At 45.5% G+C, this 27,976-nt stretch overlaps 1 protein-coding gene across 1 annotated transcript; it reads left to right on the top strand.

The window, feature by feature from the left end:
* Positions 1 to 124: 124 nt before the first annotated feature.
* tex11 (testis expressed 11) lies at positions 125 to 27,960 on the top strand. Its single transcript, XM_064955842.1, has 30 exons — positions 125 to 216; positions 342 to 499; positions 9,378 to 9,481; positions 9,636 to 9,720; positions 9,824 to 9,903; positions 10,002 to 10,082; positions 10,203 to 10,322; positions 10,500 to 10,580; positions 10,686 to 10,771; positions 10,925 to 10,982; positions 11,127 to 11,222; positions 11,309 to 11,390; positions 11,525 to 11,603; positions 11,802 to 11,953; positions 16,958 to 17,043; positions 18,846 to 18,983; positions 19,136 to 19,238; positions 19,334 to 19,458; positions 19,802 to 19,887; positions 22,317 to 22,370; positions 22,678 to 22,718; positions 23,185 to 23,271; positions 23,433 to 23,503; positions 25,363 to 25,476; positions 25,738 to 25,810; positions 25,924 to 26,073; positions 26,196 to 26,304; positions 26,498 to 26,618; positions 27,225 to 27,392; positions 27,582 to 27,960. Exons 1-30 carry the CDS (start codon positions 125 to 127, stop codon positions 27,651 to 27,653), a joined length of 2,952 nt encoding a protein of 983 aa, XP_064811914.1. The 3' UTR covers positions 27,654 to 27,960.
* Positions 27,961 to 27,976: the final 16 nt, after the last annotated feature.

The raw sequence follows: 27,976 nt of genomic DNA, 5'->3' as shown, positions 1-27,976 counted from the left end.
GACTTCCTAAGGGGCCGACCCCAGGTGATGAGGGTAGGCAACAACATCTCCACCACGCTGATCCGCAACACGGGGGCCCCACAGGGGTGTGTGCTCGGCCCCCTCCTGTACTCCCTATTCACCCATGGCTACGGATGACTCCAATTCAATCATCAAGTTTGCTGACAACACGACAGTGGTAGGCCTGATTACAAAGAACAATGAGACAGACTACAGGTAGGAGGTTAGTGCCCTGACGGAGTAGTACCGGGAAAATAAGCTCTCCCTCAACGTAAAAAAAACAAGGACCGCCAAGAGACAAAAGAGGGAGCACACCCCCATCCACATTGACGGGGTTTCAGTGGAGAGGGTCAAAAGCTCCTTGACGTGCACATCACTGAGGACCAGAAATGGTTCCACCACAACAACACAGTGGTGAAGAAGGCACAACAGTGTCTCTTCAACCTCAGGCAGCTGAAAAAATGTGGCAGGCCCGTAAGACCCTCACAAACTTCTACAGGTGCGCCATTAAGAGCATTTTGATGGGTTCCATCACCACCTGGTATGGAAACTGCACCGCCCTCAACTGCATGGCTCTCTAGAGGGTGGTGCGGTCAGCCCAACGCATCACCGGGGAAACGCTGCCTGCAGTGCTGAATTAAGAAATCACAATCCACAGTAATTTTTTATACACTATTGATCCTCTGTGGATAAACTATGAACTCTGGTGTATTTTGAACAGTCAGAAGGCAACTGTGGTTGTTTATTTTATTTTTAAACCATGTAAAAAAAATATGCAATATCTATTTTAATATTTGTTGCCTCTTGGCTTCTAGCCCTGACACACATAATTGACTAGTAGTCACATTTCCTTATTATGCAGTTTACATTTTTTACATTTTTTAAAATCAATTACCTAATCAAGGCAGGGCCCTCCAGTTACCCAGGTGGGCCCCTACCTCTTCTCCCCATCTGATGATAAGCAGAGTGGCAGCAGGCAGCAGCAGGCAGTCTACCCTCTTTGAGAGCGGACTCCTGAGTCCTCCTGTGGTTGGCAGTTGCAGTAAAAAAAAAATATATATATATATACTACATATATAATATATATTATATACAGTTGTGGCCAAAGGTTTTGAGAATGACACAAATATTAATTTTCACAAAGTTTGCTGCTTCAGTGTCTTTAGATATTTTTGTCAGATGTTACTATGTAATACTGAAGTATAATTACAAGCATTTCATAAGTGTCAAAGGCTTTTGTTGAAAATTACATGAAATTGATGCAAAGAGTCTTTTTCAAGACCTCTGCAATCCCCCCTGGCATGCTGTCAATTAACTTATGGGCCACATCCTGACTGATGGCAGCCCATTCTTGCATAATCAATGCTTGGAGTTTGTCAGAATTTGTGGGATTTTGTTTGTCCACCCGCCTCTTGAGGATTGACCACACGTTCTCAATGGGATTAAGGTCTGGGGAGTTTCCTGGCCATGGCCCGAAATATCAATGTTTTGTTACCCAAGCCACTTAGTTATCACTTTTGCCTCATGGCAAGGTGCTCCATCATGCTGGAAAAGGCGTTATTCATCACCATACTGTTCCTGGATGGTTGGGAGAACTTGCTCTCGGAGGATGTGTTGGTACCATTCTTTATTCATGGCTGTGTTCTTAGACAAAATTGTGAGTGAGCCCACTCCCTTGGCTGAGAAGCAACCCCACACATGAATGGTCTCTGGATTCTTTACTGTTGGCATGACACAGGACTGATGGTAGCGCTCACCTTGTCTTCTCCAGACAAGCTCTTTTCCGGATGCCCCAAACTATCGGAAAGGGGATTCATCAGAGAAAATGACTTTACCCCAGTCTTCAGCAGTCCAATCCCTGTACCTTTTGCAGAATATCAGTCTGTCCCTGATGTTTTTCCTGGAGAGAAGTGGCTTCTTTGCTGCCCTTCTTGACACCAGGCCATCCTCCAAAATTCTTCGCCTCACTGTGCGTGCAGATGCACTCACACCTGCCTGCTGCCATTCCTGTGCAGGCTCTGTACTGGTGGTGCCCCGATCCTGCAGCTGAATTAACTTTAGGAGATGGTCCTGGCGCTTGCTGGACTTCCTTGGGCGCTCTGAAGCCTTCTTCACAACAATTGAACCGCTCTCCTTGAAGTTCTTGACGATCCGATAAATGGTTGATTTAGGTGCAATCTTACTGGCAGCAATATCCTTGCCTGTGAAGCCCTTTTTGTGCAAAGCAATGATGACGGCATGTGTTTCCTTGCAGGTAACCATGGTTGACAGAGGAAGAACAATTATTCCAAGCACCACCCTCCTTTTGAAGCTTCCAGTCTGTTATTCAAACTCAATCAGCATGACAGAGTGATCTCCAGCCTTGTCCTTGTCAACACTCACACCTGTGTTAACAAGAGAATCACTGACATGATGTCAGCTGGTCCGTTTTTGGCAGGGCTGAAATGCAGTGGTAATGTTTTTGGGGGATTCAGTTCATTTGCATGGCAAAGAGGGACTTTGCAATTAATTGCAATTCATCTGATCACTCTTCATAACATTTTGAAGTATATGCAAATTGCCATCATACAAACTGAGGCAACAGACTTTGAAAATGTATATTTGTGTCATTCTCAAAACTTATGGCCACGACTGTAGACAGACTTCTCCCCATTTCAGCTACTACTACATCAATATGTTTTGACCATGGGTCAAGCTGTTTAGTCATCTCAACTTGCTCAATTTCCATTTTTTTTATTGATTTATTACAACATTTAGTTGAGGTTTAGGGTTTAGTGAGTGTTTTGATCCAAATACGATGCTTTTAGTTTTCTAAATATTTTTGGCCAATTTATTCCTTACCACCCACTCTGAAACTAACTGCAGCTCTTTGTTGAGTGTTGCAGTAATTTCAGTCGCTGTAGTAGCTGACGTGTATAGTGTTGAGTCATCCGCATGCATAGACACTCTGGCTTTACTCAAAGCCAGTGGCGTGTCGTTAGTAAACATTGAAAAAAGCAAGGGGCCTAAACAGCTACTCTGGGGAATTCCTGATTCTAACTGGATTATATTTGAGAGGCTTCCATTAAAGAACACCCTCTGTGTTCTGTTAGACAAGTAACTCTTTATCCACATTATAGCAGGGTGTGTAATACGTTCAGCAGCAGACTATGATCAATAATGTCAAAAGCTGCCCTGAAGTCTAACAAGACAGCCCCCACAATCATTTTATCATCAATTTCTCTCTCTGTTGGCTGGATTATCTTGGCAAAGCAGAAATGCCCACTAACAGGGATGTAAACAAATTTGTGCACAAAAAGTTGGAGAAACAAGGTTTTGTATGTGTGGAACATTTCTGGGATCTTTTATTTCAACTCATGAAACATGGGACCAACATTTTACATGTTGCGTTTTTGTTCAGTATAATTTGGAAAAGAAAATGGTATGTACAGTGGCAGGTATATTAGGTATGTCGAGAATACAGTGCCTTCGGAAAGTATTCAGACCCCTTGACCTTTTCCACCTTTTGTTACATCCTCAGCAATCTACACAAAACTCCATAACAGGTTTTTATAAATGTTATCAAATGTAGAAAAAAAAACAGAAATACCTTATTTACATAAGTATTGACACACTTTGCTATGAGACTCTGGAATTGAGCTCTGGTGCATCCTGTTTCCATTGATCATCCTTGAGATGTTTCTACAACTTGATTGGAGTCGGGCCTCCCGAGTGAGATTCTGAGATTCTGGGTTCGAGTCCAGGCTCTGTTGCAGCCGGCCGCGCCCGGGAGACCCATGGGGTGGCACACAATTGGCCAAGCGTTGTCTGGGTTAGGGGAGGGTTTGGCCGGCAGGGTTGTCCTTGTCCCATCGCGCACTAGTGACTCCTGTGGCAGGCCGAGTGCCGTGTACACTGACACGGTCACCAGGTGTACAGTGTTTCTTCCGACAGATTGGTGTGGCTGGCTTCTGGGTTAAGTGAGCATTGTGTCAAGAAGCAGTGCGACTTGGTTGGGTTGTGTTTCGGAGGACACACAGCTCTCGACCTTCACCAGGGTACCAAAAGATATCTGCAGAATAGAAGGTCCCCAAGAACACAGTGCCCTCCATCATTCTTAAATGGAAGAAGTCAGGGAGGTGACCAAGAACCTGATGGCCTCTCTGACAGAGCTCTGTAGTTCCTCTGTGGAGATGGCAGATCCCCACCAATCAGGCCTTTATGGTAGAGTGGCCAGATGGAAGCCACTCAGTAAAAGGCACATGACAGAACTGATGGTCACTCTGACTCTGGTCACTCTATAGTTCCTCTGTGGAGATGGGAGATCCTTCCAGAAGGACAACCATCTCTGCAGATCCCCACCAATCAGGCCTTTAGATCCCCACCAATCAGGCCAATCAGGCCTTTATGGTAAAGTGATGCCAGATGCCAGATGGCGCATGACAGCCCACTTGGAGTTTGCCAAAATGCACCTAAAGAGTCTCAGACCATGAGAAACAAGATTCTCTGGTCTGATAAAACCAAGATTGAACTCTTTGGCCTGAATGCCAAGTGTCATCTGGAGGAAACCTGGCACCCTCCTGGCAGGGGCCTGGCACCCTCCCTACAGTGAAGCATCATGCTGTGGGGATGTTTTTCACCTGCAGGGGCTTGGAGACGAGTCAGGATAGAGGCAAAGATTAACGGACCAAAGTACAGAGAGATCGTTGATGAAAACCTGCTCCAGAGCGCTCAGGACCTGACTGGGTCGAAGGTTCACCTTCCAACAGGACAACGACCCTAAGCAAACAGCAAAGACAACACATGAGTGGCTTCGGGACAAGTCTCTGAATGAGTGGCCCAGCCAGAGCCCGGACTTGAACCCGATCTAACATCTCTGGAGAGACCTGAAAATAGATGTGCAGCAACACTCCCCATCCAACCTGACAGAGTTTGAGAGGATCTGCACAGAAGAATGTGAGAAACTCCCCAAATACAGGTGTGCCAAGCTTGTAGCGTCATACCCAAGAAGACAAAGTACTGAGTAAAGGGTCTGAATACTTATGTAAATGTGATATCTAAGTTTTTTTTAAATATAAATTAGCAAACATTTTTAAAACCTGTTTTTGCTTGGTCATTATTGGGTATTGTGTGTAGATTGATTAGGGAAAAAATATATTTAATCAATTTAAGAATAAGGCTGTAACATAACAAAATGTGGAAAAAGTCCAGGGGTCTGAATACTTTCCGAAGGCAAGGTGCAGGGATGAGTACTGGGCAGGTAGCTGGCTAGTGATGGCTGATTAACAGTCTGATGGCCTTGGTCCAGTTTTTCAAAAGTTATCTATCTGGATTAAGCCTATCAGATAGGATTACAGTGCCTTGCGAAAGTATTTGGCCCCCTTGAACTTTGCGACCTTTTGCCACATTTCAGGCTTCAAACATAAAGATATAAAACTGTATTTTTTTGTGAAGAATCAACAACAAGTGGGACACAATCATGAAGTGGAACGACATTTATTGGATATTTCAAATGTTTTTAACAAATCAAAAACTGAAAAATTGGGCGTGCAAAATGATTCAGCCCCCTTAAGTTAATACTTTGTAGCGCCACCTTTTGCTGCGATTACAGCTGTAAGTCACTTGGGGTATGTCTCTATCAGTTTTGCACATTGAGAGACTGAAATGTTTTCCCATTCCTCCTTGTAAAACAGCTCGAGCTCAGTGAGGTTGGATGGAGAGCATTTGTGAACAGCAGTTTTCAGTTCTTTCCACAGATTCTCGATTGGATTCAGGTCTGGACTTTGACTTGGCCATTCTAACACCTGGATATGTTTATTTTTGAACCATTCCATTGTAGATTTTGCTTTATGTTTTGGATCATTGTCTTGTTGGAAGACAAATCTCTGTCCCAGTCTCAGGTCTTTTGCAGACTCCATCAGGTTTTCTTCCAGAATGGTCCTGTATTTGGCTCCATCCATCTTCCCATCAATTTTAACCATCTTCCCTGTCCCTGCTGAAGAAAAGCAGGCCCAAACCATGATGCTGCCACCACATTGTTTGACAGTGGGGATGGTGTGTTCAGGGTGATGAGCTGTGTTGCTTTTACGCCAAACATAACATTTTGCATTGTTGCCAAAAAGTTCAATTTTGGTTTCATCTGACCAGAGCACCTTCTTCCACATGTTTGGTGTGTCTCCCAGGTGGCTTGTGGCAAACTTTAAACAACACTTTTTATGGATATCTTTAAGAAATGGCTTTCTTCTTGCCACTCTTCCATAAAGGCCAGATTTGTGCAATATACGACTGATTGTTGTCCTATGGACAGAGTCTCCCACCTCAGCTGCAGTTCATCCAGAGTGATCATGGGCCTCTTGGCTGCATCTCTGATTAGTCTTCTCCTTGTATGAGCTGAAAGTTTAGAGGGACGGCCAGGTCTTGGTAGATTTCCAGTGGTCTGATACTCCTTCCATTTCAATATTATCGCTTACACAGTGCTCCTTGGGATGTTTAAAGCTTGGGAAATATTTTTGTATCCAAATCCGGCTTTAAACTTCTTCACAACAGTATCTCGGACCTGCCTGGTGTGTTCCTTGTCCAGCAAGCGCCAGGACCATCTCCTAAAGTTGATTCAGCTGCGGGATCGGGGCAGCACCAGTACAGAGCTTACTCAGGAATGGCAGCAGGCAGGTGTGAGTGCATCTGCACGCACAGTGAGGCAAATACTTTTGGAGGATGGCCTGGTGTCAAGAAGGGCAGCAAAGACACCACTTCTCTCCAGGAAAAACATCAGGGACAGACTGATATTCTGCAAAAGGTAGAGGGATTGGACTGCTGAAGACTGGGGTAAAGTCATTTTCTCTGATGAATCCCCTTTCCGAAAGTTTGGGGCATCCGGAAAAGAGCTTGTCCGGAGAAGACAAGGTGAGCGCTACCATCAGTCCTGTGTCATGCCAACAGTAAAGAATCCAGAGACCATTCATGTGTGGGGTTGCTTCTCAGCCAAGGGAGTGGGCTCACTCACAATTTTGCCTAAGAACACAGCCATGAATATAGAATGGTACCAACACATCCTCCGAGAGCAAGTTCTCCCAACCATCCAGGAACAGTATGGTGATGAATAACGCCTTTTCCAGCATGATGGAGCACCTTGCCATGAGGCAAACGTGATAACTAAGTGGCTTGGGTGGCCCAGAAGTTAATTGACAGCATGCCAGGGTGGATTGCAGAGGTCTTGAAAAAGAAGGGTCAACACTGCAAATATTGACTCTTTGCATGAACTTCATGTAATTGTCAACAAAAGCCTTTGACACTTATGAAATGCTTGTAATTATACTTCAGTATTCCATAGTAACATCTAAACGCAGGCAGCAAACTTTGCGAAAATTTATATTTGTGTCATTCTCAAAACCTTTGGCCACGACTGTATAATAAAGCAATGCTCTGCCTTCTTAACAATACTATCAGCAAGGCAGGTCCTACAGGCCCTAGTTTTGTCGCACCTCGACTACAGTCGTGTGGTTAGGTGCCACAAAAAAGGACTAAGGAAAATTGCAATTGGCTCAGCACAGGGCAGCACGGCTGGCCCTTGGATGTACACAGAGAGCTAATGTTAATAATATGCATGTCAATCTCACCTGGCTGAAAGTGGAGGAGAGATTGACTTCATCACTACTTTTATTTATGAGATGTATTGACATGTTGAATGCACTGTCTGTCTAAACTACTGGCACACAGCTCGGACACCCATGCATACCCCACAAGAAATGCAGTAAAATTAGATTTAAAAAACAGATAAAAAAACACATTATGGAACAGCGGGGACTGTGAAGCAACACAAACATTGGTACAGACACACACACATACACACGATAACATACGCACTATACATACACATTTATTTAGTACTGTAGATATGTGGTAGTGGTGGAGTAGGAGCCTGAGGGTACACAGTGTGTTGTGAATGTATTGTAATGTTTTTAACATTTTATAAACTGCCTTAATTTAGCTGGACCCCAGGAAGAGTAGCTGATGCATTGGCAGCAGCTAATAGGGATCCATAATAAATACAAATACACAGGTGCACCTTGTGCTGTGGGCAATAAAAGGCCACTCTAAAAATGTGCAGTTTTGTCACAAAACACAATGCCACAACGTGTATGGCTTTGTTTGGGTGATCGGTTTGCTGATGTCAACGTTGTGAACAGAGTGCCCCATGGTGGCGGTGGGATTATAGTATGGGCAGGCATAAGCTATGGACAACGAACACATCCCTTTTGCCCTCAGGGCATGGACTCTACAAGTTGTCGAAAGCGTTCCACGGGGATGTGAAAACCCAGCAGCGTTGCAGTTCTTGACACACTCTGCTCACCTTAATTTTGGCTGCTCACCACATCCCTATTCAGTTCCTTATCAGTTAGTACTATTCGGGACCAGTGGGGTGTCCCTACCCTAAACACTACCCTTAACCATAACCTACCTCATCCTACATAGGTGTACATAGCACTTCAATCAATCACCTAACTAAACCTATTTGTACATATTAACTTAATTAGTCTCTTTTCCAAAATAAAAATCCTGATAGCTGTTTAGGCTACAGATGATGGGTCCTATGACCGATGTGTCACGACAGCAATATTCAACCCATCCGTTAAAAAACAACAACTCCTAACCCAGTACAGTGACTCGGTACCGGTACTTGCTACAATTAAATGTGTATCTATTTATATCTATTTGCTAATAAGAATTTTAAATTCTACACTTGCTTTATACGCCGCATGTGACCAATAACATTTGATTTGAATTTTATTTGACCCATACCTAACCTTAACCATTTGAATTTCAACCTCAACGGGGTGGTGTCAGCGGTGCACATCCTAAGGGCTCGCGGATAACAAGGGCCGTTCCCCTCGACGTCACTTCACGAGAGTGGCTCGCGCGACGCCAAGATCACAGCTGTCAATCACTTATCCGCATCAGCATCCGAATGGAGCGCTAGCTGGCGAGCTTAGTTATATTGTTTGTGTCTATTTAAGGTGTTACACTTTTCTTCACTTGAAACATGGATATGTTTGTTTCAAATGTGAAATGTGAGTTTATAGCAACTTTTTTCTGACATACAATGCTAACTGCTAACGTAGTTAGCTAGCCAGCTGACTAACCTTCCAGTGTGCTTTAGTTTACGCTTCAGAAAATGTAGCAAAGTTTAAATATATTGCTAAGTTACCGGTATATTGGTTACATTCCTCATTTGAAATTCGCAAAAGTTTCCTTGAAATGTATTGGCATTATATGAGACGTCGAAGGTGTGTGGCGACCTACGAACGGAATGCCAACCTGTCACGTCACTCAACAGGCAACTGTATGTACTTTTTTTCATGGTGGTTTTTGGAATTAAATATAGTTATGTTTTATTAAAGGTCTCACAGAGCGCCTGCTGCAGAAACAACTGGCTAATACAGATGAGGTTATTGAGAAGCTCTTTTGTGAAGACTTCCCAAGTGTAACACCACTGGATCCTCAGGTTGGCAGCCAAATTTAGAGCAGTATTTTTCTTCTCTAATGAAACCATTGTGTTTTAGTCAATACATAATTTAGTGTTTTAGTCAATACATAATTTAGTCTACAGAAAAATAGCTAGTTTGCTAATTGTCACTTCAAATTAACATATTCTCTAGCTTGAAGAAAGTGCCATTCAGCTGTGGAATTGGGCAGTCACCAAACGTGTGGGAACAGCCATAAATGAGCACCAGAAAGCAAAAGGTAGCCTAATACTTTTTTGCTGTGAAATACCTGATTTATGCCATTATCATCATTACTGACTTTCTCCTGTGATGCATTCCTCCCGGTCTGTCTGTGGTGTCAGTGCGTCATGTTGCATGCAGGCTGCTGTACTCCTGTGAGCCTGAGAATCCAGCAGAGGGCGCTGTGCGCAAACAGATCCTGGTCAGTGAAATGGCTCATGAAATAAACCACTGCACTGTAAGGCCCACCTCTGTCTTACTGTAATTAATTCATTAAGAAAATTAAAATTTTCTTTACAGATGGCCAGCAAGACAGGAAGAACTTGGCTAGACTGTAAAAAGCCCCAGCTAGCTGATAACTTCCTGAGCCTTGCTGTCAAAGTAAGCTTGAATATGTTAAACTATGCCCTATGACTATGTACAGTATCTAAGACAGTTGGTCAACTTTTAGAACTTCTGTCATAACACTGAACTCAAATGTTCATAATATTATTTGTCCAGAGCTTGGAGACACTGTACAGCCGACTAACATCCCGAGGCCATGGAGGGGCAGACATCAACACATCGAAAGGAGATGTGGAGAAGGACCTGCTTCGAGTTCTGTCTTACCAAGCTGAGTCGGTGAGCTAGAGATGGTTTCACCATCTAACACATACAACAATGTTAGACTAATTTGTACTTGTGAATTTGGCAACTGAAAGTGACATTTTCACACATGAAGAAAATAGTTTTTTGTTCACATATAGCTTTACCTCACTGATGTACTGGTAACTTATGATAGTTCTTATTCCGATGCAGGCACTTGCTCAAGAGAATCACCAAGAGGCTGTGGCCTGCATGCAGCGCTGTAAAGACATGCTACTGCGGCTCCCCAAAGAGGTAGGATACAAAAAGGAAACTAAACTCTGATATTACTTTGATGAAGCACTGTTTTTAACTCTCCCAATCTTGGGCAGGTATATTCAGCTACTTTCCCCCCCAAAGACAGGCTATCTCTCTCTCATGTGCTATAACTTCGGAGTGGATTCCTACAATATGAAAAAGTATGAGGAGAGTTCATTCTGGTTGAGGTAAATAGCATTGATTTAGCTTGACAAAAGATACTATATAACTGACATAAAGGAAGCATTACAGAAGCTCATCATCTGAAATATGTTACTTATGTTAATTACGGTGTATGATAAAGTGCAGTATATGAATATCTACACTGTTGTCTTTTCCAGCCAGAGTTATGACATAGGGAAGATGAATATAAAATACTCCCCTGGCGCTGAAGTGCAAGTAAGGGAGTAGTGCAGTTTATACATACCATAGTCTCTTCAGTTTTTTCACTAGTACTTCCTGGTTAATAGAAACGCCAAAAGCTCCAATGTTTTGATTTGTTTTTAATTACAGTAGAGTAAATTGCTGAACGTTCTTATTTAGGCCAAGGTCTTGAGGCTCCTTGCCACTGTCTATCTAAAGTGGGACTGTCAGCAGTTTCAGGAGAAGGCACTCAATGCTGTGAACTTAGCCAATAAGGTAACCTCCCCCCATCACTCTTGTTGATACTTTCTAATATTAAGCAAGATTATTTGGTTTTCAATTAAAACTCAGCAATTTGACAGGAAAGTGTGCACCCCTCTGGGCTCTACCTGAAGATCAGAATTCTACTGAGATGTGGGGCTCAGGATGACCACGTAAGAGCTGGTGAGTAGGACATTACCCTGTTTCTCTCTCTTTGCTTTTTTGAATGGCTTGAGTGGGAGTTTTAAGGACTCCCAAGTCCTCCGTTTACAGTACTGTATAATGCATTACCATTTAATCTTGCTGTCTCCATTCAGGAGTGACAGAGCTGCTGGAGTCAGAGGTTCCTCTGGAAGTGTGTCTAAGCACAGTGAAACTACTCATGGCTGAAGACAGGTAGACACACTGATCATCTTAACAAATTGCAAATCAGTTATCCACTTGTACCATTGTATTCATTCCAGACATTTTTAGATAAAGTAATAATGTCAATATTTTAAAATGTAAATATTTTCATGTTTCCATTGAAATACAACATTGTATTGATATATTGCATTGATATGTGCTGTGTGTTCTGTTGATATGTGTTCTCAGAGAGACATTGGCCTTTGACTACCTGAAGAGGGTGTGCCAGCACTTTGAGTCGTCCCCTGAACTGGGCAGTGCTCTGGTCCTGCACATTGAGCTGCTGCTGCAGAGAGGCAAGGAGCTTCTGGGAAAACAGAAAATAGAGGACATCATCACAGGTACTACAGTGGTGGTGGTGGACATCATCACAGGTACTACAGTGGTGGTGGTGGTGGACATCATCACAGGTACTACAGTGGTGGTGGTGGTGGACATCATCACAGGAACTACAGTGGTGGTGGTGGTGGTGGACATCATCACAGGTACAACAGTGGTGGTGGTGGACATCATCACAGGTACTACGGTGGTGGTGGACATCATCACAGGTACTACGGTGGTGGTGGACATCATCACAGGTACTACGGTGGTGGTGGACATCATCACAGGTACTACGGTGGTGGTGGACATCATCACAGGTACTACGGTGGTGGTGGACATCATCACAGGTACTACGGTGGTGGTGGACATCATCACAGGTACTACAGTGGTGTTGGACATCATCACAGGTACTACAGTGGTGGTGGACATCATCACAGGTACTATGGTGGTGGTGGTGGTGGACATCATCACAGGTACTACAGTGGTGGTGGTGGTGGACATCATCACAGGTACTACAGTGGTGGTGGTGGTGGACATCATCACAGGTACTACAGTGGTGGTGGTGGTGGACATCATCACAGGTACTACAGTGGTGGTGGTGGTGGACATCATCACAGGTACTACAGTGGTGGTGGTGGTGGACATCATCACAGGTACTACAGTGGTGGTGGTGGTGGACATCATCACAGGTACAACAGTGGTGGTGGTGGTGGACATCATCACAGGTACAACAGTGGTGGTGGTGGACATCATCACAGGTATTACAGTGGTGGTGGTGGTGGACATCATCACAGGTACAACAGTGGTAGTGGTGGTGGTGGTGGACATCCTCACAGGTACAACAGTGGTGGTGGTGGTGGACATCATCACAGGTACAACAGTGGTAGTGGTGGTGGTGGTGGACATCATCACAGGTACAACAGTGGTAGTGGTGGTGGTGGTGGACATCATCACAGGTACAACAGTGGTAGTGGTGGTGGTGGTGGACATCATCACAGGTACAACAGTGGTGGTGGTGGTGGACATCATCACAGGTACAACAGTGGTGGTGGTGGTGGTGGACATCATCACAGGTACAACAGTGGTGGTGGTGGTGGACATCATCACAGGTACTACAGTGGTGGTGGACATCATCACAGGTACAACAGTGGTGGTGGACATCATCACAGGTACAACAGTGGTGGTGGTGGTGGACATCATCACAGGTACAACAGTGGTGGTGGTGGTGGACATCATCACAGGTACAACAGTGGTAGTGGTGGTGGTGGTGGACATCATCACAGGTACAACAGTGGTAGTGGTGGTGGTGGTGGACATCATCACAGGTACTACAGTGGTGGTGGTGGTGGACATCATCACAGGTACTACAGTGGTGGTGGTGGACATCATCACAGGTACTACAGTGGTGGTGGTGGTGGACATCATCCCAGGTACTACAGTGGTGGTGGTGGTGGACATCATCCCAGGTACTACAGTGGTGGTGGTGGTGGACATCATCACAGGTACTACAGTGGTGGTGGTGGACATCATCACAGGTACAACAGTGGTGGTGGTGGACATCATCACAGGTACTACAGTGGTGGTGGTGGTGGACATCATCACAGGTACAACAGTGGTGGTGGTGGTGGACATCATCACAGGTACAACAGTGGTGGTGGTGGTGGTGGACATCATCACAGGTACAACAGTGGTGGTGGTGGACATCATCACAGGTACTACAGTGGTGGTGGTGGTGGACATCATCACAGGTACAACAGTGGTGGTGGTGGACATCATCACAGGTACAACAGTGGTGGTGGTGGTGGTGGACATCATCACAGGTACTACAGTTGTGGTGGTGGTGGACATCATCACAGGTACTACAGTGGTGGTGGACATCATCACAGGTACAACAGTGGTGGTGGTGGTGGACATCATCACAGGTACAACAGTGGTGGTGGTGGTGGACATCATCACAGGTACAACAGTGGTAGTGGTGGTGGTGGTGGACATCATCACAGGTACAACAGTGGTAGTGGTGGTGGTGGTGGACATCATCACAGGTACTACAGTGGTGGTGGTGGTGGACATCATCACAGGTACTACAGTGGTGGTGGTGGACATCATCACAGGTACTACAGTGGTGGTGGTGGTGGACATCATCCCAGGTACTACAGTGGTGGTGGTGGTGGACATCATCCCAGGTACTACAGTGGTGGTGGTGGTGGACATCATCACAGGTACTACAGTGGTGGTGGTGGACATCATCACAGGTACAACAGTGGTGGTGGTGGACATCATCACAGGTACTACAGTGGTGGTGGTGGTGGACATCATCACAGGTACAACAGTGGTGGTGGTGGTGGACATCATCACAGGTACAACAGTGGTGGTGGTGGTGGTGGACATCATCACAGGTACAACAGTGGTGGTGGTGGACATCATCACAGGTACTACAGTGGTGGTGGTGGTGGACATCATCACAGGTACAACAGTGGTGGTGGTGGACATCATCACAGGTACAACAGTGGTGGTGGTGGTGGTGGACATCATCACAGGTACAACAGTTGTGGTGGTGGTGGTGGTGGACATCATCACAGGTACTACAGTGGTGGTGGTGGTGGACATCATCACAGGTACAACAGTGGTGGTGGTGGTGGACATCATCACAGGTACAACAGTGGTGGTGGTGGTGGACATCATCACAGGTACTACAGTGGTTTTGGTGGTGGACATCATCACAGGTACTACAGTGGTGGTGGTGGTGGACATCACAGGTACTACAGTGGTGGTGGTGGTGGACATCACAGGTACTACAGTGGTGGTGGTGGTGGACATCACAGGTACTACAGTGGTGGTGGTGGTGGACATCATCACAGGTACTCCAGTGGTGGTGGTGGACATCATCACAGGTACTCCAGTGGTGGTGGTGGACATCATCACAGGTACAACAGTGGTGGTGGTGGTGGTGGTGGACATCATCACAGGTACTACGGTGGTGGTGGACATCATCACAGGTACTACGGTGGTGGTGGACATCATCACAGGTACTACGGTGGTGGTGGACATCATCACAGGTACTACGGTGGTGGTGGACATCATCACAGGTACTACGGTGGTGGTGGACATCATCACAGGTACTACGGTGGTGGTGGACATCATCACAGGTACTACAGTGGTGTTGGACATCATCACAGGTACTACAGTGGTGGTGGACATCATCACAGGTACTATGGTGGTGGTGGTGGTGGACATCATCACAGGTACAACAGTGGTGGTGGTGGACATCATCACAGGTACAACAGTGGTGGTGGTGGACATCATCACAGGTACAACAGTGGTGGTGGTGGACATCATCACAGGTACTACGGTGGTGGTGGACATCATCACAGGTACTACAGTGGTGTTGGACATCATCACAGGTACTACAGTGGTGGTGGACATCATCACAGGTACTATGGTGGTGGTGTACATCATCACAGGTACTACGGTGGTGGTGGACATCATCACAGGTACTACAGTGTTGGTGGACATCATCACAGGTACTACAGTGGTGTTGGACATCATCACAGGTACTACAGTGGTGGTGGACATCATCACAGGTACTACAGTGGTGTTGGACATCATCACAGGTACTACAGTGGTGGTGGACAACATCACAGGTACTACAGTGGTGGTGGTGGTGGTGGACATCATCACAGGTACAACAGTTGTGGTGGTGGTGGTGGTGGACATCATCACAGGTACTACAGTGGTGGTGGTGGTGGACATCATCACAGGTACAACAGTGGTGGTGGTGGTGGACATCATCACAGGTACAACAGTGGTGGTGGTGGTGGACATCATCACAGGTACTACAGTGGTTTTGGTGGTGGACATCATCACAGGTACTACAGTGGTGGTGGTGGTGGACATCACAGGTACTACAGTGGTGGTGGTGGTGGACATCACAGGTACTACAGTGGTGGTGGTGGTGGACATCACAGGTACTACAGTGGTGGTGGTGGTGGACATCATCACAGGTACTCCAGTGGTGGTGGTGGTGGACATCATCACAGGTACTCCAGTGGTGGTGGTGGACATCATCACAGGTACTCCAGTGGTGGTGGTGGACATCATCACAGGTACAACAGTGGTGGTGGTGGTGGTGGTGGACATCATCACAGGTACTACGGTGGTGGTGGACATCATCACAGGTACTACGGTGGTGGTGGACATCATCACAGGTACTACGGTGGTGGTGGACATCATCACAGGTACTACGGTGGTGGTGGACATCATCACAGGTACTACGGTGGTGGTGGACATCATCACAGGTACTACGGTGGTGGTGGACATCATCACAGGTACTACAGTGGTGTTGGACATCATCACAGGTACTACAGTGGTGGTGGACATCATCACAGGTACTATGGTGGTGGTGGTGGTGGACATCATCACAGGTACAACAGTGGTGGTGGTGGACATCATCACAGGTACAACAGTGGTGGTGGTGGACATCATCACAGGTACAACAGTGGTGGTGGTGGACATCATCACAGGTACTACGGTGGTGGTGGACATCATCACAGGTACTACAGTGGTGGTGGACATCATCACAGGTACTATGGTGGTGGTGTACATCATCACAGGTACTACGGTGGTGGTGGACATCATCACAGGTACTACAGTGGTGGTGGACATCATCACAGGTACTACAGTGGTGGTTGACATCATCACAGGTACTACAGTGTTGGTGGACATCATCACAGGTACTACAGTGGTGTTGGACATCATCACAGGTACTACAGTGGTGGTGGACATCATCACAGGTACTACAGTGGTGTTGGACATCATCACAGGTACTACAGTGGTGGTGGACAACATCACAGGTACTACAGTGGTGTTGGACATCATCACAGGTACTACAGTGGTGTTGGACATCACAGGTACTATGGTGGTGGTGTACATCATCACAGGTACTTCGGTGGTGTGGATGATGGTGGTGGTGTTGATGCAGTGAAATTAAAATGCAGTTCTAAGATTGCTGATATTTCCTCTTTCAGGCCACTACACTGGTAAACAGCTGTCTCCTCAGACTCTCACCTGTTTACATCTCCTGCTCTGGGACAAAGCCTCCAAGAACTTTGAGGTACAGTAGAACTTTTAATTAAATTTTTGAATTTCACCTTTATTTAACCAGTTAGGCCAGTTGAGAACAAGTTCTCATTTACAACTGCGACCTGGCCAAGATAAAGCAAAGCAGTGCGACACAAACAACAACACAGAGTTAGACATGGAATTAACAAACGTACAGTCAATAAAAATAAAAATCTATATACAGTGTGTGCAAATGAAGTACGATAAGGAAGGTAAGGCAATAAATAGGCCATAGTGGCGAAGTAATTACAATATAGCAATTAAACACTGGAGTGATAGATTTGCAGAAGATGAATGTGCAAGTAAAGATACTGGGGTGCAAAGGAGCAAAAAATAAATAAATAACAATATGGGGATGAGGTAGTTGGATGGGCTATTTATAGATGGGCTATGTACAGATGCAGTGATATGTGAGCTGCTCTGACAGCTGATGCTTAAAGTTAGTGAGGGAGATACGAGTCTCCAGCTTCAGTGATTTTTGCAGTTCGTTCCAGTTAATGGCAGCAGAGAACTGGAAGGAAAGGCGGCCAAAGGATGAATAGGCTTTGGGGGTGACCAGTGTAATATACCTGCTGGAGCACGTGCTACGAGTGGGTGCTGCTATGGTGACCAGTACGCTGAAATAAGGCGGCGCTTTCCCAACAAAGACTTATAGATGACCTGGAGCCAGTGGGTTTGACGACAAATATGAAGCGAGGGCCAGCCAACGAGAGCATACAGGTCGCAGTGGTGGGTAGTATATGGGGCTTTGGTGACAAAACAGATGGCACTGTGATAGACTGCATCCAATTTGCTGAGAATAGTGTTGGAGGCTATTTTATAAATGACATCGCCGAAGTCAAGGATTGGTAGGATAGTCAGTTTTACGAGGGTATGTTTGGCAGCATGAATGAAGGATGCTTTGTTTTGCGAAATAGGAAGCCTAATCAAGATTTGATTTTGGATTGGAGATGCTTAATGTGAGTCTGGAAGGAGAGTTTACAGTCTAACCAGACTCCTAGGTATTTGTAATTGTCCACAAATTCTAAGTCAGAACCATCCAGAGTAGTGATGCTGGACGGGCGGGCAGGAACGGGCAGCGATCGGTTGAAGAGCATGCATTTAGTTTTACTTGCATTTAAGAGCAATTGGAGGCCAAGGAAGGAGAGTTGTAATGGCATTGAAGCTCATCTTAGTTAACACAGTGTCCAAAGAAGGGCCAGAAGTGTACAGAAGGGTGTCGTCTGCGTAGAGGTGGATCAGAGAATCACCAGCAGCAAGAGCGACATCATTGATGTATACAGAGAAAAGAGTTGGCACTAGAATTGAACCCTGTGGTACCCCCATAGAGACTGCCAGAGGTCCGTACAACAGGCCCTCTGATTTGACACACTGAACTCTGTCTGAGAAGTAGTTGGTGAACCAGGCGAGGCAGTCGTTTGAGAAACCAAGGCTGTTGAGTCTGCCAATAAGAATGTGGTGAATGAGAGAGTCGAAAGCCTTGGCCAGGTTAATGAATATGGCAGCACAGTATTGTCTTTTATCGATGGCGGTTATGACATCGTTTAGGACCTTGAGTGTCTGAGGTCCACTCATGACAAGTTCGGAAACCAGATTGCATAGCGGAGAAGGTACGGTGGGATTCAAAATGGTCGGTGATCTGTTTGTTAACTTGGCTTTCAAAGACCTTAGAAAGGCAGGGTAGAATAGATATAGGTAACTGTTTGTGTCTAGAGTGTCTGCTGAAAATAAGTACATTGCTCTGTCATAGTGAAGTCTGTATGTGTTGGGATGTGAGTCATTTTCCTGTTCCAGACTAAGAACTTCTCAGAGGCTCTGCAGTGGTATAACTACTCCTTGAGTTTCTACAAGGCTGGCCAGATGGAGCCCAACCTGGCCAAGCTTCAGAGGAACAGAGCTTCCTGCTTACTGCAACTGCAGCAGCTGGACAAGGTGACTCAATAGTGTGACAACAGACTTCACACAGCATTTTGTAATTATTACTGTATAGTAATCTTAGTGTGTACCGTGTGTGTGTGTGTGTGTGTGTGTGTGTGTGTGTGTGTGTGTGTGTGTGTGTGTGTGTGTGTGTGTGTGTGTGTCAGGCCAAAGAAGCAATAAAGGAGGCAGAGAGATGTGATCCAAACAGCATCTTCACTCAGTTCAGTGTTTACAAGATTGCTGTCCTGGAGAACAATGTGGAGAAAGGTAACAGCATATTACATGAGTGTGGTGAGTTTTAGGATGGACTACATGTATTCAGGCCTTCTGTGCCTCTCAGTCTGAAGCCCTGTTTCTGTCAGCTGCAGAGGCAGTGAAGGCCATCGCGGCTCTGGCCCAAGGTCCTTTGACCAGTGAGGACAGACTGCTAGTGGCTGAGAATGCTGCCTCCAACCTCCTCAGTCTAGCTGCTCAGATCGCTCTGGAGGTGGGTCTCCATTACTGACCTACCTCTAGGACTGATAACGAGGATGATGACAATTCGAGAGCTTGGGACTAAACGGTTCTATCTGCATTTGTTGACAACATGCCGTTATTGACATAGCCTTGTTCTTTTCAGTGTTCTCTAGCCATATAGTAAATACCCCCATTCATGTTTTAAAGAATAAAATATAAAAGTTGCTGACATCATTCAAACCATTGAGGGTTTGGAACTTTAAAGCCAATTACCTCAGAATCATCTTTTTGCAGACAGTCCCAAGCTCTTGGAATTGTTGAAGGAGAAAATACCCATCGTTCTCATTGTCATCCTTTGTTTCCTTTCCTTCCAGAATGAGCAACAAGACACAGCCATGAAGGCTCTGGAGAGTTTGTGTGAACACTCAAAAGATGAAGCTCAGGTTCTCACTGCTCTCAGGTCAGTTACTAACGTACACAAACAACATCAGTGAACTCTTGTCCAGCGAGATCAGTAACACGATGTGAATGGTCATCTGTAACACATACAGTGTCTTGTGAAAGTAATCACCCCCTTGGCATTTGTCCTATTTAGTTGCCTTACAACTTGGAATTAAAATATATTTTTTGGGAGGTTTGTATCATTTGATTTACACAACATGCCTACCACTTTGAAGATGCAAAATATGTTTTTGTGAAACATACAAGAAATAGCACGTTCAAGTTCTGTTTTTTTTGTGTTAACTATTCACCCCCCCCAAAGTCAATACTTTATAGAGCCACCTTTTGCAGGAATTACAGCTGCAAGTCTCTTGGGGTATGTCTCTTTTAGTTTGGCACATCTAGCCACTGGAATTTTTGCCCATTCATCAAGGCAAAACTGCTGCAACTCCTTCAAGTTGGATGGTATACAGCAATCTTTAAGTCATACCACAGAATCTCAATTGGATTGAGGTCTGGGCTTTGACTCGGCAAGACATTTAAATGTTTCCCCTTAAACCACTCATGTGTTGCTTTAGCAGTATGCTTAGGGTCATTGTCCTGCTGGAAGGTGAATCTCCGTCCCAGTCTCAAATCTTTGGAAGACTGAATGTCACGTTCGTCATAAGGATCGGACCAAGGCACAGCATGGTATGCCTACATTCTCTTTTTAATGAATGAACAAAATCAACGAACGAAACGCTATACAAACTAGTGCTGACAGGCAACTAAACATAGACAAGATCCCACAATTAACAATGGGGAAAATTACTACTTAAATATGATCCCCAATCAGAGACAACGATAAACAGCTGTCTCTGATTGGGAACCATATCAGGCCAACATGGACATACAAAATCCCTAGATGACAAAACCCCTAGACATACAACAACTAGAGTACTCACCCTCGTCACAGCCTGACCTAACCAAAATATATAGAAAAACAGAGAATCTAAGGTCAGGGCGTGACACTGAAACAAGTTTCCCTCAAGAATTTCCCTGTATTTAGTGCCATCCATCATTCCTTCAATTTTGACCAGTTTCCCAGTCCCTGCTGATGAAAAACATCCCCACAGCATGGTGTCCTCGGGGTGACGAGAGGTGTTGGGTTTGCGCCAGATATAGCGTTTTCCTTGATGGCCCAAAGCTCAATTTTAGTCTCATTTGACCAGAGTACCTTCTTCCATATGTTTGGGGAGTCTCCCACATGCCTTTTGGCATACACCAAATGTGTTTGCTTATTTCTTTCTTTAAGCAATGGCTTTTTCCTGGCCACTCTTCCGTAAAGTCCAGCTCTGTGCAATGTATGGCTTAAAGTGGTCCTATGGACAGATACTCTAATCTCCGTTGTGGAGCTTTGCAGCCCATTCAGGGTTATCTTTGTTGCCTCTCTGATTAATGCCCTCCTTGCTGGGCCGTGAGTTTTGGTGAGAGGCCTCGTCTTGGCAGGTATGTTGTGGTGCCATTTTCTTTCCATTGTTTAATAATGTATTTAATTGTGCTCCGTGGGATGTTCAAAGTTTCTGATATTTTTTTATAACCCAACCCTGATTTGTACTTCTCCACCACTTTGTCCCTGACCTGTCTAGAGAGCTCCTTTCAGAACAGGTGTGTATATATACTGAGATCATGTGACAACTCACGAGACACTTAAATAAAGTCCACCTGTGTGCAATCTAACTAATTATGTGACTTCTGAAGTTAATTGGTTGCACTAGATCTTATTTAGGGGCTTCATAGCAAAGTGGGGAATACATATGCACACACCACTTTTCTGTTTTTTAATTTTTAAATGTTTTTTTAAGCAAGTTATGTTTTTCATATCACTTCACAAATTTGGACTATTTTGTGTATGTCCATTCAAATCAAATTTATTCATATAGCCCTTCTTACATCAGCTGATATCTCAAAGTGCTGTACAGAAACCCAGCCTAAAACCCCAAACAGCAAGCAATGCAGGTGTAGAAGCACTGTGGCTAGGACAAACTCCCTAGAAAGGCCAAACCTAGGAAGAAACCTAGAAAGGAACCAGGCTATGAGGGGTGGCCAGTCCTCTTCTGGCTGTGCCGGTTAGAGATTATAACAGAACATGACCATTACAACAAAATAGGAAAAATGCCAAGGGGGATGAATACTTTTGCAAGATGACCTTATCATAAACATGACATAACATACAATGACAGTTGATTATGACAATTTGTGTCACATCAGCTTCCACCATAAATGTGTTAGAATGCATGACGCAGTGAAACATGGTGCTGTTTAAGCTTTCAATGAGGTTTAACTGTGTCTCCATGATCTACTGACCTATATCTTTTAATTTCTCCTGTGAAATGTGTGCCGCTCAGTACAGTGTTAGTAGGTGAAAGGAAGTAGGTCCCGAGTCCTCATGGTCTTTGTCTATTACAGGTGTTTGGTTCGACTAGTGCTCTCAACAATAGAAAAGGCCAGTGGGGAGATAGGGTGAGTTTGATGAGATATCGTGAAACATGATCATCATACAATAGTGTTTAAATGCTCCATTTCATTTTAGTAATTTAGCCAACGCTCTTATCCAGAGCGACTTACAGGAGCAATTAGGGTTAAATGCCTTGCTCAAGGGCACATCGGTATACTTTTTTCACCAATCCGGCTTGGTGATTCGAACCAGTGACCTTTTAGTTACTGGCCCAACGCTCTTAACCGTTAGAATACTTGCTGCCCATTTCTACAGCGTTTCAGTTGTGGTTGATTTACTGTTTCTGCTTCTTAACATTTCCTCTATATATAGACATGCAAATCTGGATATTCTGCTGTCATATCTAAAAATGGGTGAGTACAATATACAACAATCACACTTACAGCAACATCTTTCTCCCCTCAATATATGAGTACTCTGAGGCAATGCATTAGCAGTGTTTCCCCTATGCGCACCGGCGCTGCTAAATCCTCCCCCGTCTCCCCCCAAAAAATTATTATGTAGAATTGGCTGGTGATGTCATTGAGATCGAGATAAAATTAAACTGTCCTCGATTTACAGATGAGTTCCACAGGAAGAGAACACAATTTAATTTTCATACATTTTGGGAGTAGAATGTCCTTTTAAAAAAGGCACCAGAAGTGACCTTCTCACAGTCGTTCAACATACCCCCGGACCCCCCCAGGAAGACCCCCACTACCTCTGCCACCTCTGCTTAAAAAAATCCTCAGCTTTAGTGTCGATTCTATTTTTCTCTGCTGTGTGCTGCTGCTTGGTTTTCACCCAGCCTGTGTTTGTTGTTTACTGTCACCACCACAGCACTGCAGAAAGTGTCACAGCTCAGCCCAGGGCCTAGCATGGCTGTAGAGCAGCGCACAGAGGACGCCAACTGGTTCAGGAAGATTGGTACTTACATACTATCTGGAGATACACTGTTATTTATCTCACTCTTGTACAATTATCGGAATTATCTTGGTATTTTACGAATTACAGTAGCACTGTGTATGCAGCATAGTGTGCTGTGCATTTTGTCTAATTTTATTTCTGTGTGCCCACATGTGTCTTAGCTTGGAACTCTGCGCTGCAGTGTGAGAGCAGCCCTGACAGGATGAGGGATTTCTTTCTGTTCTCTTACCAGGCAAGTCCTCTTATTAGCATCACTGGGAGAATTGATCTGTATCTGTGCAGGTGTAGATCAATACAACCCACAGGGAATTAGTGTTGCCAAAGATAAAGAAACGTGGAGCCCTGCAGCTTCCGCATAAAACAACTTGGTCAGTCGTTATACCCTTACACCCCTAAAACACGCAGACACAGACCGTCATGCAGGCACCCTCCGTTTAATGCGTTCTCTCTGTGTTGTGGTCCTTTATCTTTATGGTACTCTTAATATACACTGCTCAAAAAATAAAGGGAACACTAAAATAACACATCCTAGATCTGAATGAATGAAATATTCTTATTCAATACTTTTTTCTTTACATAGTTGAATGTTCTGACAACAATATCACACAAAAATGATCAATGGAAATCAAATTTATCAACCCATGAAGGTCTGGATTTGGAGTCACACTCAAAATTAAAGTGGAAAACCACACTACAGACTGATCGAACTTTGATGTAATGTCCTTAAAACAAGTCAAAATTAGGCTCAGTAGTGTGTGTGGCCTCCACGTGCCTGTATGACCTCCCTACAACGCCTGGGCATGCTCCTGATGACGTGGAGGATGGTCTCCTGGGGGATCTCCTCCCAGACCTGGACTAAAGCATCCGCCAACTTCTGGACAGACTGTGGTGCAATGTGGCGTTGGTCGATGGAGCGAGACATGATGTCCCAGATGTGCTCAATTGGATTCAGGTCTGGGGAACGGGCGGGCCAGTACATAGCATCAATGCCTTCCTCTTGCAGGAACTGCTGACACACTCCAGCCACATGAGGTCTAGCATTAGGAGGAACCCAGGGCCAACCGCACCAGCATATGGTCTCACAAGGGGTCTGAGGATCTCATCTCGGTACCTAATGGGAATCAGGCTACCTCTGGCGAGCACATGGAGGGCTGTGCGCCCCCCCCCAAAGAAATGCCACCCCACACCATGACTGACCCACCGCCAAACAAGTCATGCTGGAGGATGTTGCAGGCAGCAGAATGTTCTCCACAGCGTCTCCAGACTGTCACGTCTGTCATGTGCTCAGTGTGAACCTGCTTTCATCTGTGAAGAGTACAGGGCGCCAGTGGCGAATTTGCCAATCTTGGTGGTCTCTGGCAAATGCCAAACGTCCTGCACGGTGTTGGGCTGTAAGCACAACCCCCACCTGTGGACGTCGGGCCCTCAAACCACCCCAATGGAGTCTATTTCTGACCGTTTGAGCAGACACATGCACATTTGTGACCTGCTGGAGGTCATTTTGCAGGGCTTTGGCAGTGCTCCTCCTGCTCCTCCTTGCACAAAGGCGGAGGTAGCGGTCCTGCTGCTGGGTTGTTGCCCTCCTACGGCCTCCTCCACGTTTCCTGATGTACTAGCCTGTCTCCTGGTAGCGCCTCCATGCTCTGGACACTACGCTGACAGACACAGCAAACCTTCTTGCCACAGCTCGCATTGGTGTGCCATCCTGGATGAGCTGCACTACCTGAGCCACTTGTGTGGGTTGTAGACTCCGTCTCATGCTACCACTAGAGTGAAAGCACCGCCAACATTCAAAAGTGACCAAAACATCAGCCAGGAAGCATAGGAACTGAGAAGTGGTCTGTAGTCACCACCTGCAGAACCACTCCTTTTTTGGGGGGTGTCTTGCTAATTGCCTATAATTTCCACCTGTTGTCTATTTCATTTGCACAACTGCATGTGAAATGTATTGTCAATCAGTGTTGCTTCCTAAGTGGACATTTTAATTTCACAGAAGTGTGATTGACTTGGAGTTACATTGTGTTGTTTAAGTGTTCCCTTTATTTTTTTGAGCAGTGTATATATGCGTGTGTGTGTGTGTGGTAACCCTAGCTGTCCCAGTTCTGCCCCCCGGACCGGTCCGTGTTGATGGGCCAGAAGACGTGCCTGCTGATGGCTGCTGCTGCCTCCCTGGAGCTCTGCAGGAAGTCTCCATACTCTGACCAGGTGTGTACCACCCTCTCTCTCTTGCGCTCTCTCTCTCTGTCCTGTCTCTCTCTCTCTCTCTCTTTTTCTCTGCCTGTCTTCCATATTTAGCTCTTTCTCCATCCGCATGGATGGAAATTTACCAAGACCAGCGGAGAGGAGAGGTGACTAACTGTTATCAGTGCTGGCGTAGGTAGTTATTTTATTTTGAATCTTGCCGTTATGGATAGCGGCCACTAGGTGGCGATGATGGATACTGAATGCCACTGTCCTCCTGTTTAGACGGAGCAGCTGACACAAGCCCTGGAGCATATTCAGATCTGCTGGGAGGTCTGGAAGAATCTTAAAGCATCAGGTGGCCCTAATTATCCCTCCTCTTCCATTCCATACTGTGCTCTGCTCAATTCTGCCATGATGTTAGATTACGTTGTGTGAGGAGAATAATCTGACACCTTCTGACACACCCAGGGGACAACTCCAAGGACCCAACCAACATTTTGCTGCTGCTGTATGAGTTTGAGGCTCGTACCAAGCTCAACGACCCCAAGGTGGAGACAGTGCTGGAGTCAGTGCTGGAGCTGGATAATGTTGAGATCAAGGTGTTGGAGACCATGGCAGGTGAAGAGTAAACACCGTAGTTGACCCTCCTTACAGGACTTGTCCTCCTCATCCAGTGTTTTTTGCTCGGCCACACAGTTTTGTATTGAGTATTGTGATGAGTGTGTTTCTTCTGTCCTTAGCCTTAGCCATGGAGCCTCCTGCCCACTTCCCTCTGCTGTGTAAGAAGGCCTTGAGGATCGCTCTGTCTCTGCACAGGAAACAACCACAAGCAGACCTGGCCCGCTGCAGGTGTGTGCCCTTCTCATTGCTCATCCCATCACAAAACAAGCCTCACAATTTACCATTGGTAACTTGACCGGGTCTTTCAGAGACTGGTATATGATCCAGTCAGATATTTGCTGTGACAGAATTCCAATGTGTCCGTGCGTAGGTTGCTGTGTGTGATGTCTAACTCCCTCTCTATCTCAATGCTCCCTCTCAGCCAGTGTGTCCACAGCCTGATCCAGCTGTCGCTACCCAGCGGCGTGTCGGATGTGGAGGCCCGTGTGCTGGAGGAGGTATGGGGCTACTATGAAGAGGCCCTGTCCATCATCACAGCCGCAGTGAGTCGGCAGCAATCTCGTGCCACCGTCGCAACCCTGCATTGTAATTAACCCCCCTCGTCCCTCTGCTGCTGCACTGAAAGCATCTCCTGTTTGTTTTTATCAATGGGCTTTCAGCAGCACTTCAATTAGCAGATGCTTCCATTCACCATCCCTTTCCTGCCAATATGAATGGTAATGTGCTGTACAAGCCATCGCTCTGCTGTTAAACTGGTGAAAAGACGCATCAGAGTATTGAAGCATTACCAAGCTCTATGTGCACAGGCATATTGTCATATGCAGAGTTGCAAATTGAAGCACTGCCGTGCAGATTTTCCAATACACAACCTTGTAATCGAAACATTAAAACAATGGATGGACAAGTGCCTTAAATTAATATACATCAGTCACATACATTTAAAATCTTCCTCATAAGTTAGCGTGGTCCCGTATAAAATCCGGTATTTTCTGACACTCCCAGTGTCATTCCCAGACTGACTATAGACACTGAAAGCCACATTCATAGGCATACCTGGACTCTGAGGTCAGGTGAGTTATCACGGGTGCTCCAAGCCAGGTGGACGGCAGCAGAATGTGTTTGTTGTCTCCTCTGTGCCTCCCCTCCAGGCTGAGGACTTCCCTGAGATGGAGATCCTGTGGCTGCTGACCCGAGCCTGGAACACAGGCATCCTGCTGTATAGCCTGGCCCAGTACCCCGAGGCTGAGAGGTGGTGTGGCCTGGGCATGAGCTTCCTCCGCCACCTGGGCTCCCTGCAGGAGAGCTACCAGATACAGGTACTACTGACTGACTGTGGGAGGGAGCAACAATGGAGCGTGACAGGGCTGAGTCATCCAGAGTCAAATGAGAGGCCTTAGCCTCGTCTTAAATTAGAAAACATTGACTGTATACCTGTTACTGGAAAGAAATAGCCATTTGTTTCTTAATTAGATTGCTAATAGCCAGTATTGTTTGTCTGTCCACAGATGTCAGGTCTGTACAGTGAGGTCCTGGACAGACTAGACAAAGCCAAGAAGAACCTTATCATGGAGGAGTGATCTTGCTGATTGAGCTCTGCAGAGCACTTTTAATGTCAGGTGCCTGATATCATCCATGTGGTAGCTGGGATGGTGGTTTACTGTATGAAGTCTCACTGGTTCCTGTGACTGGTCTTCAGTTTAGTCAGCTCCTCCAGGATGTCAGTTGCATCCTGCCCCTCCCTAATATTTCCCTATGGAGAGTTAGCCTAGCCTAGTCTAGCTTTTGTAGTTCATGTTTTGGTACTTCTCTACATAAATAATTCTATCCCCCCCGATATTACATTCAAATGAATTTTACATCGTATTATTTAAACAACTACTAATACCAGTGGACTTGATTT

The sequence above is a fragment of the Oncorhynchus masou genome, chromosome 32, assembly GCF_036934945.1.
Source record: "Oncorhynchus masou masou isolate Uvic2021 chromosome 32, UVic_Omas_1.1, whole genome shotgun sequence".
Taxonomy (NCBI): domain Eukaryota; kingdom Metazoa; phylum Chordata; class Actinopteri; order Salmoniformes; family Salmonidae; genus Oncorhynchus; species Oncorhynchus masou.
This window is presented reverse-complemented; position numbering and strand designations above follow the sequence as displayed.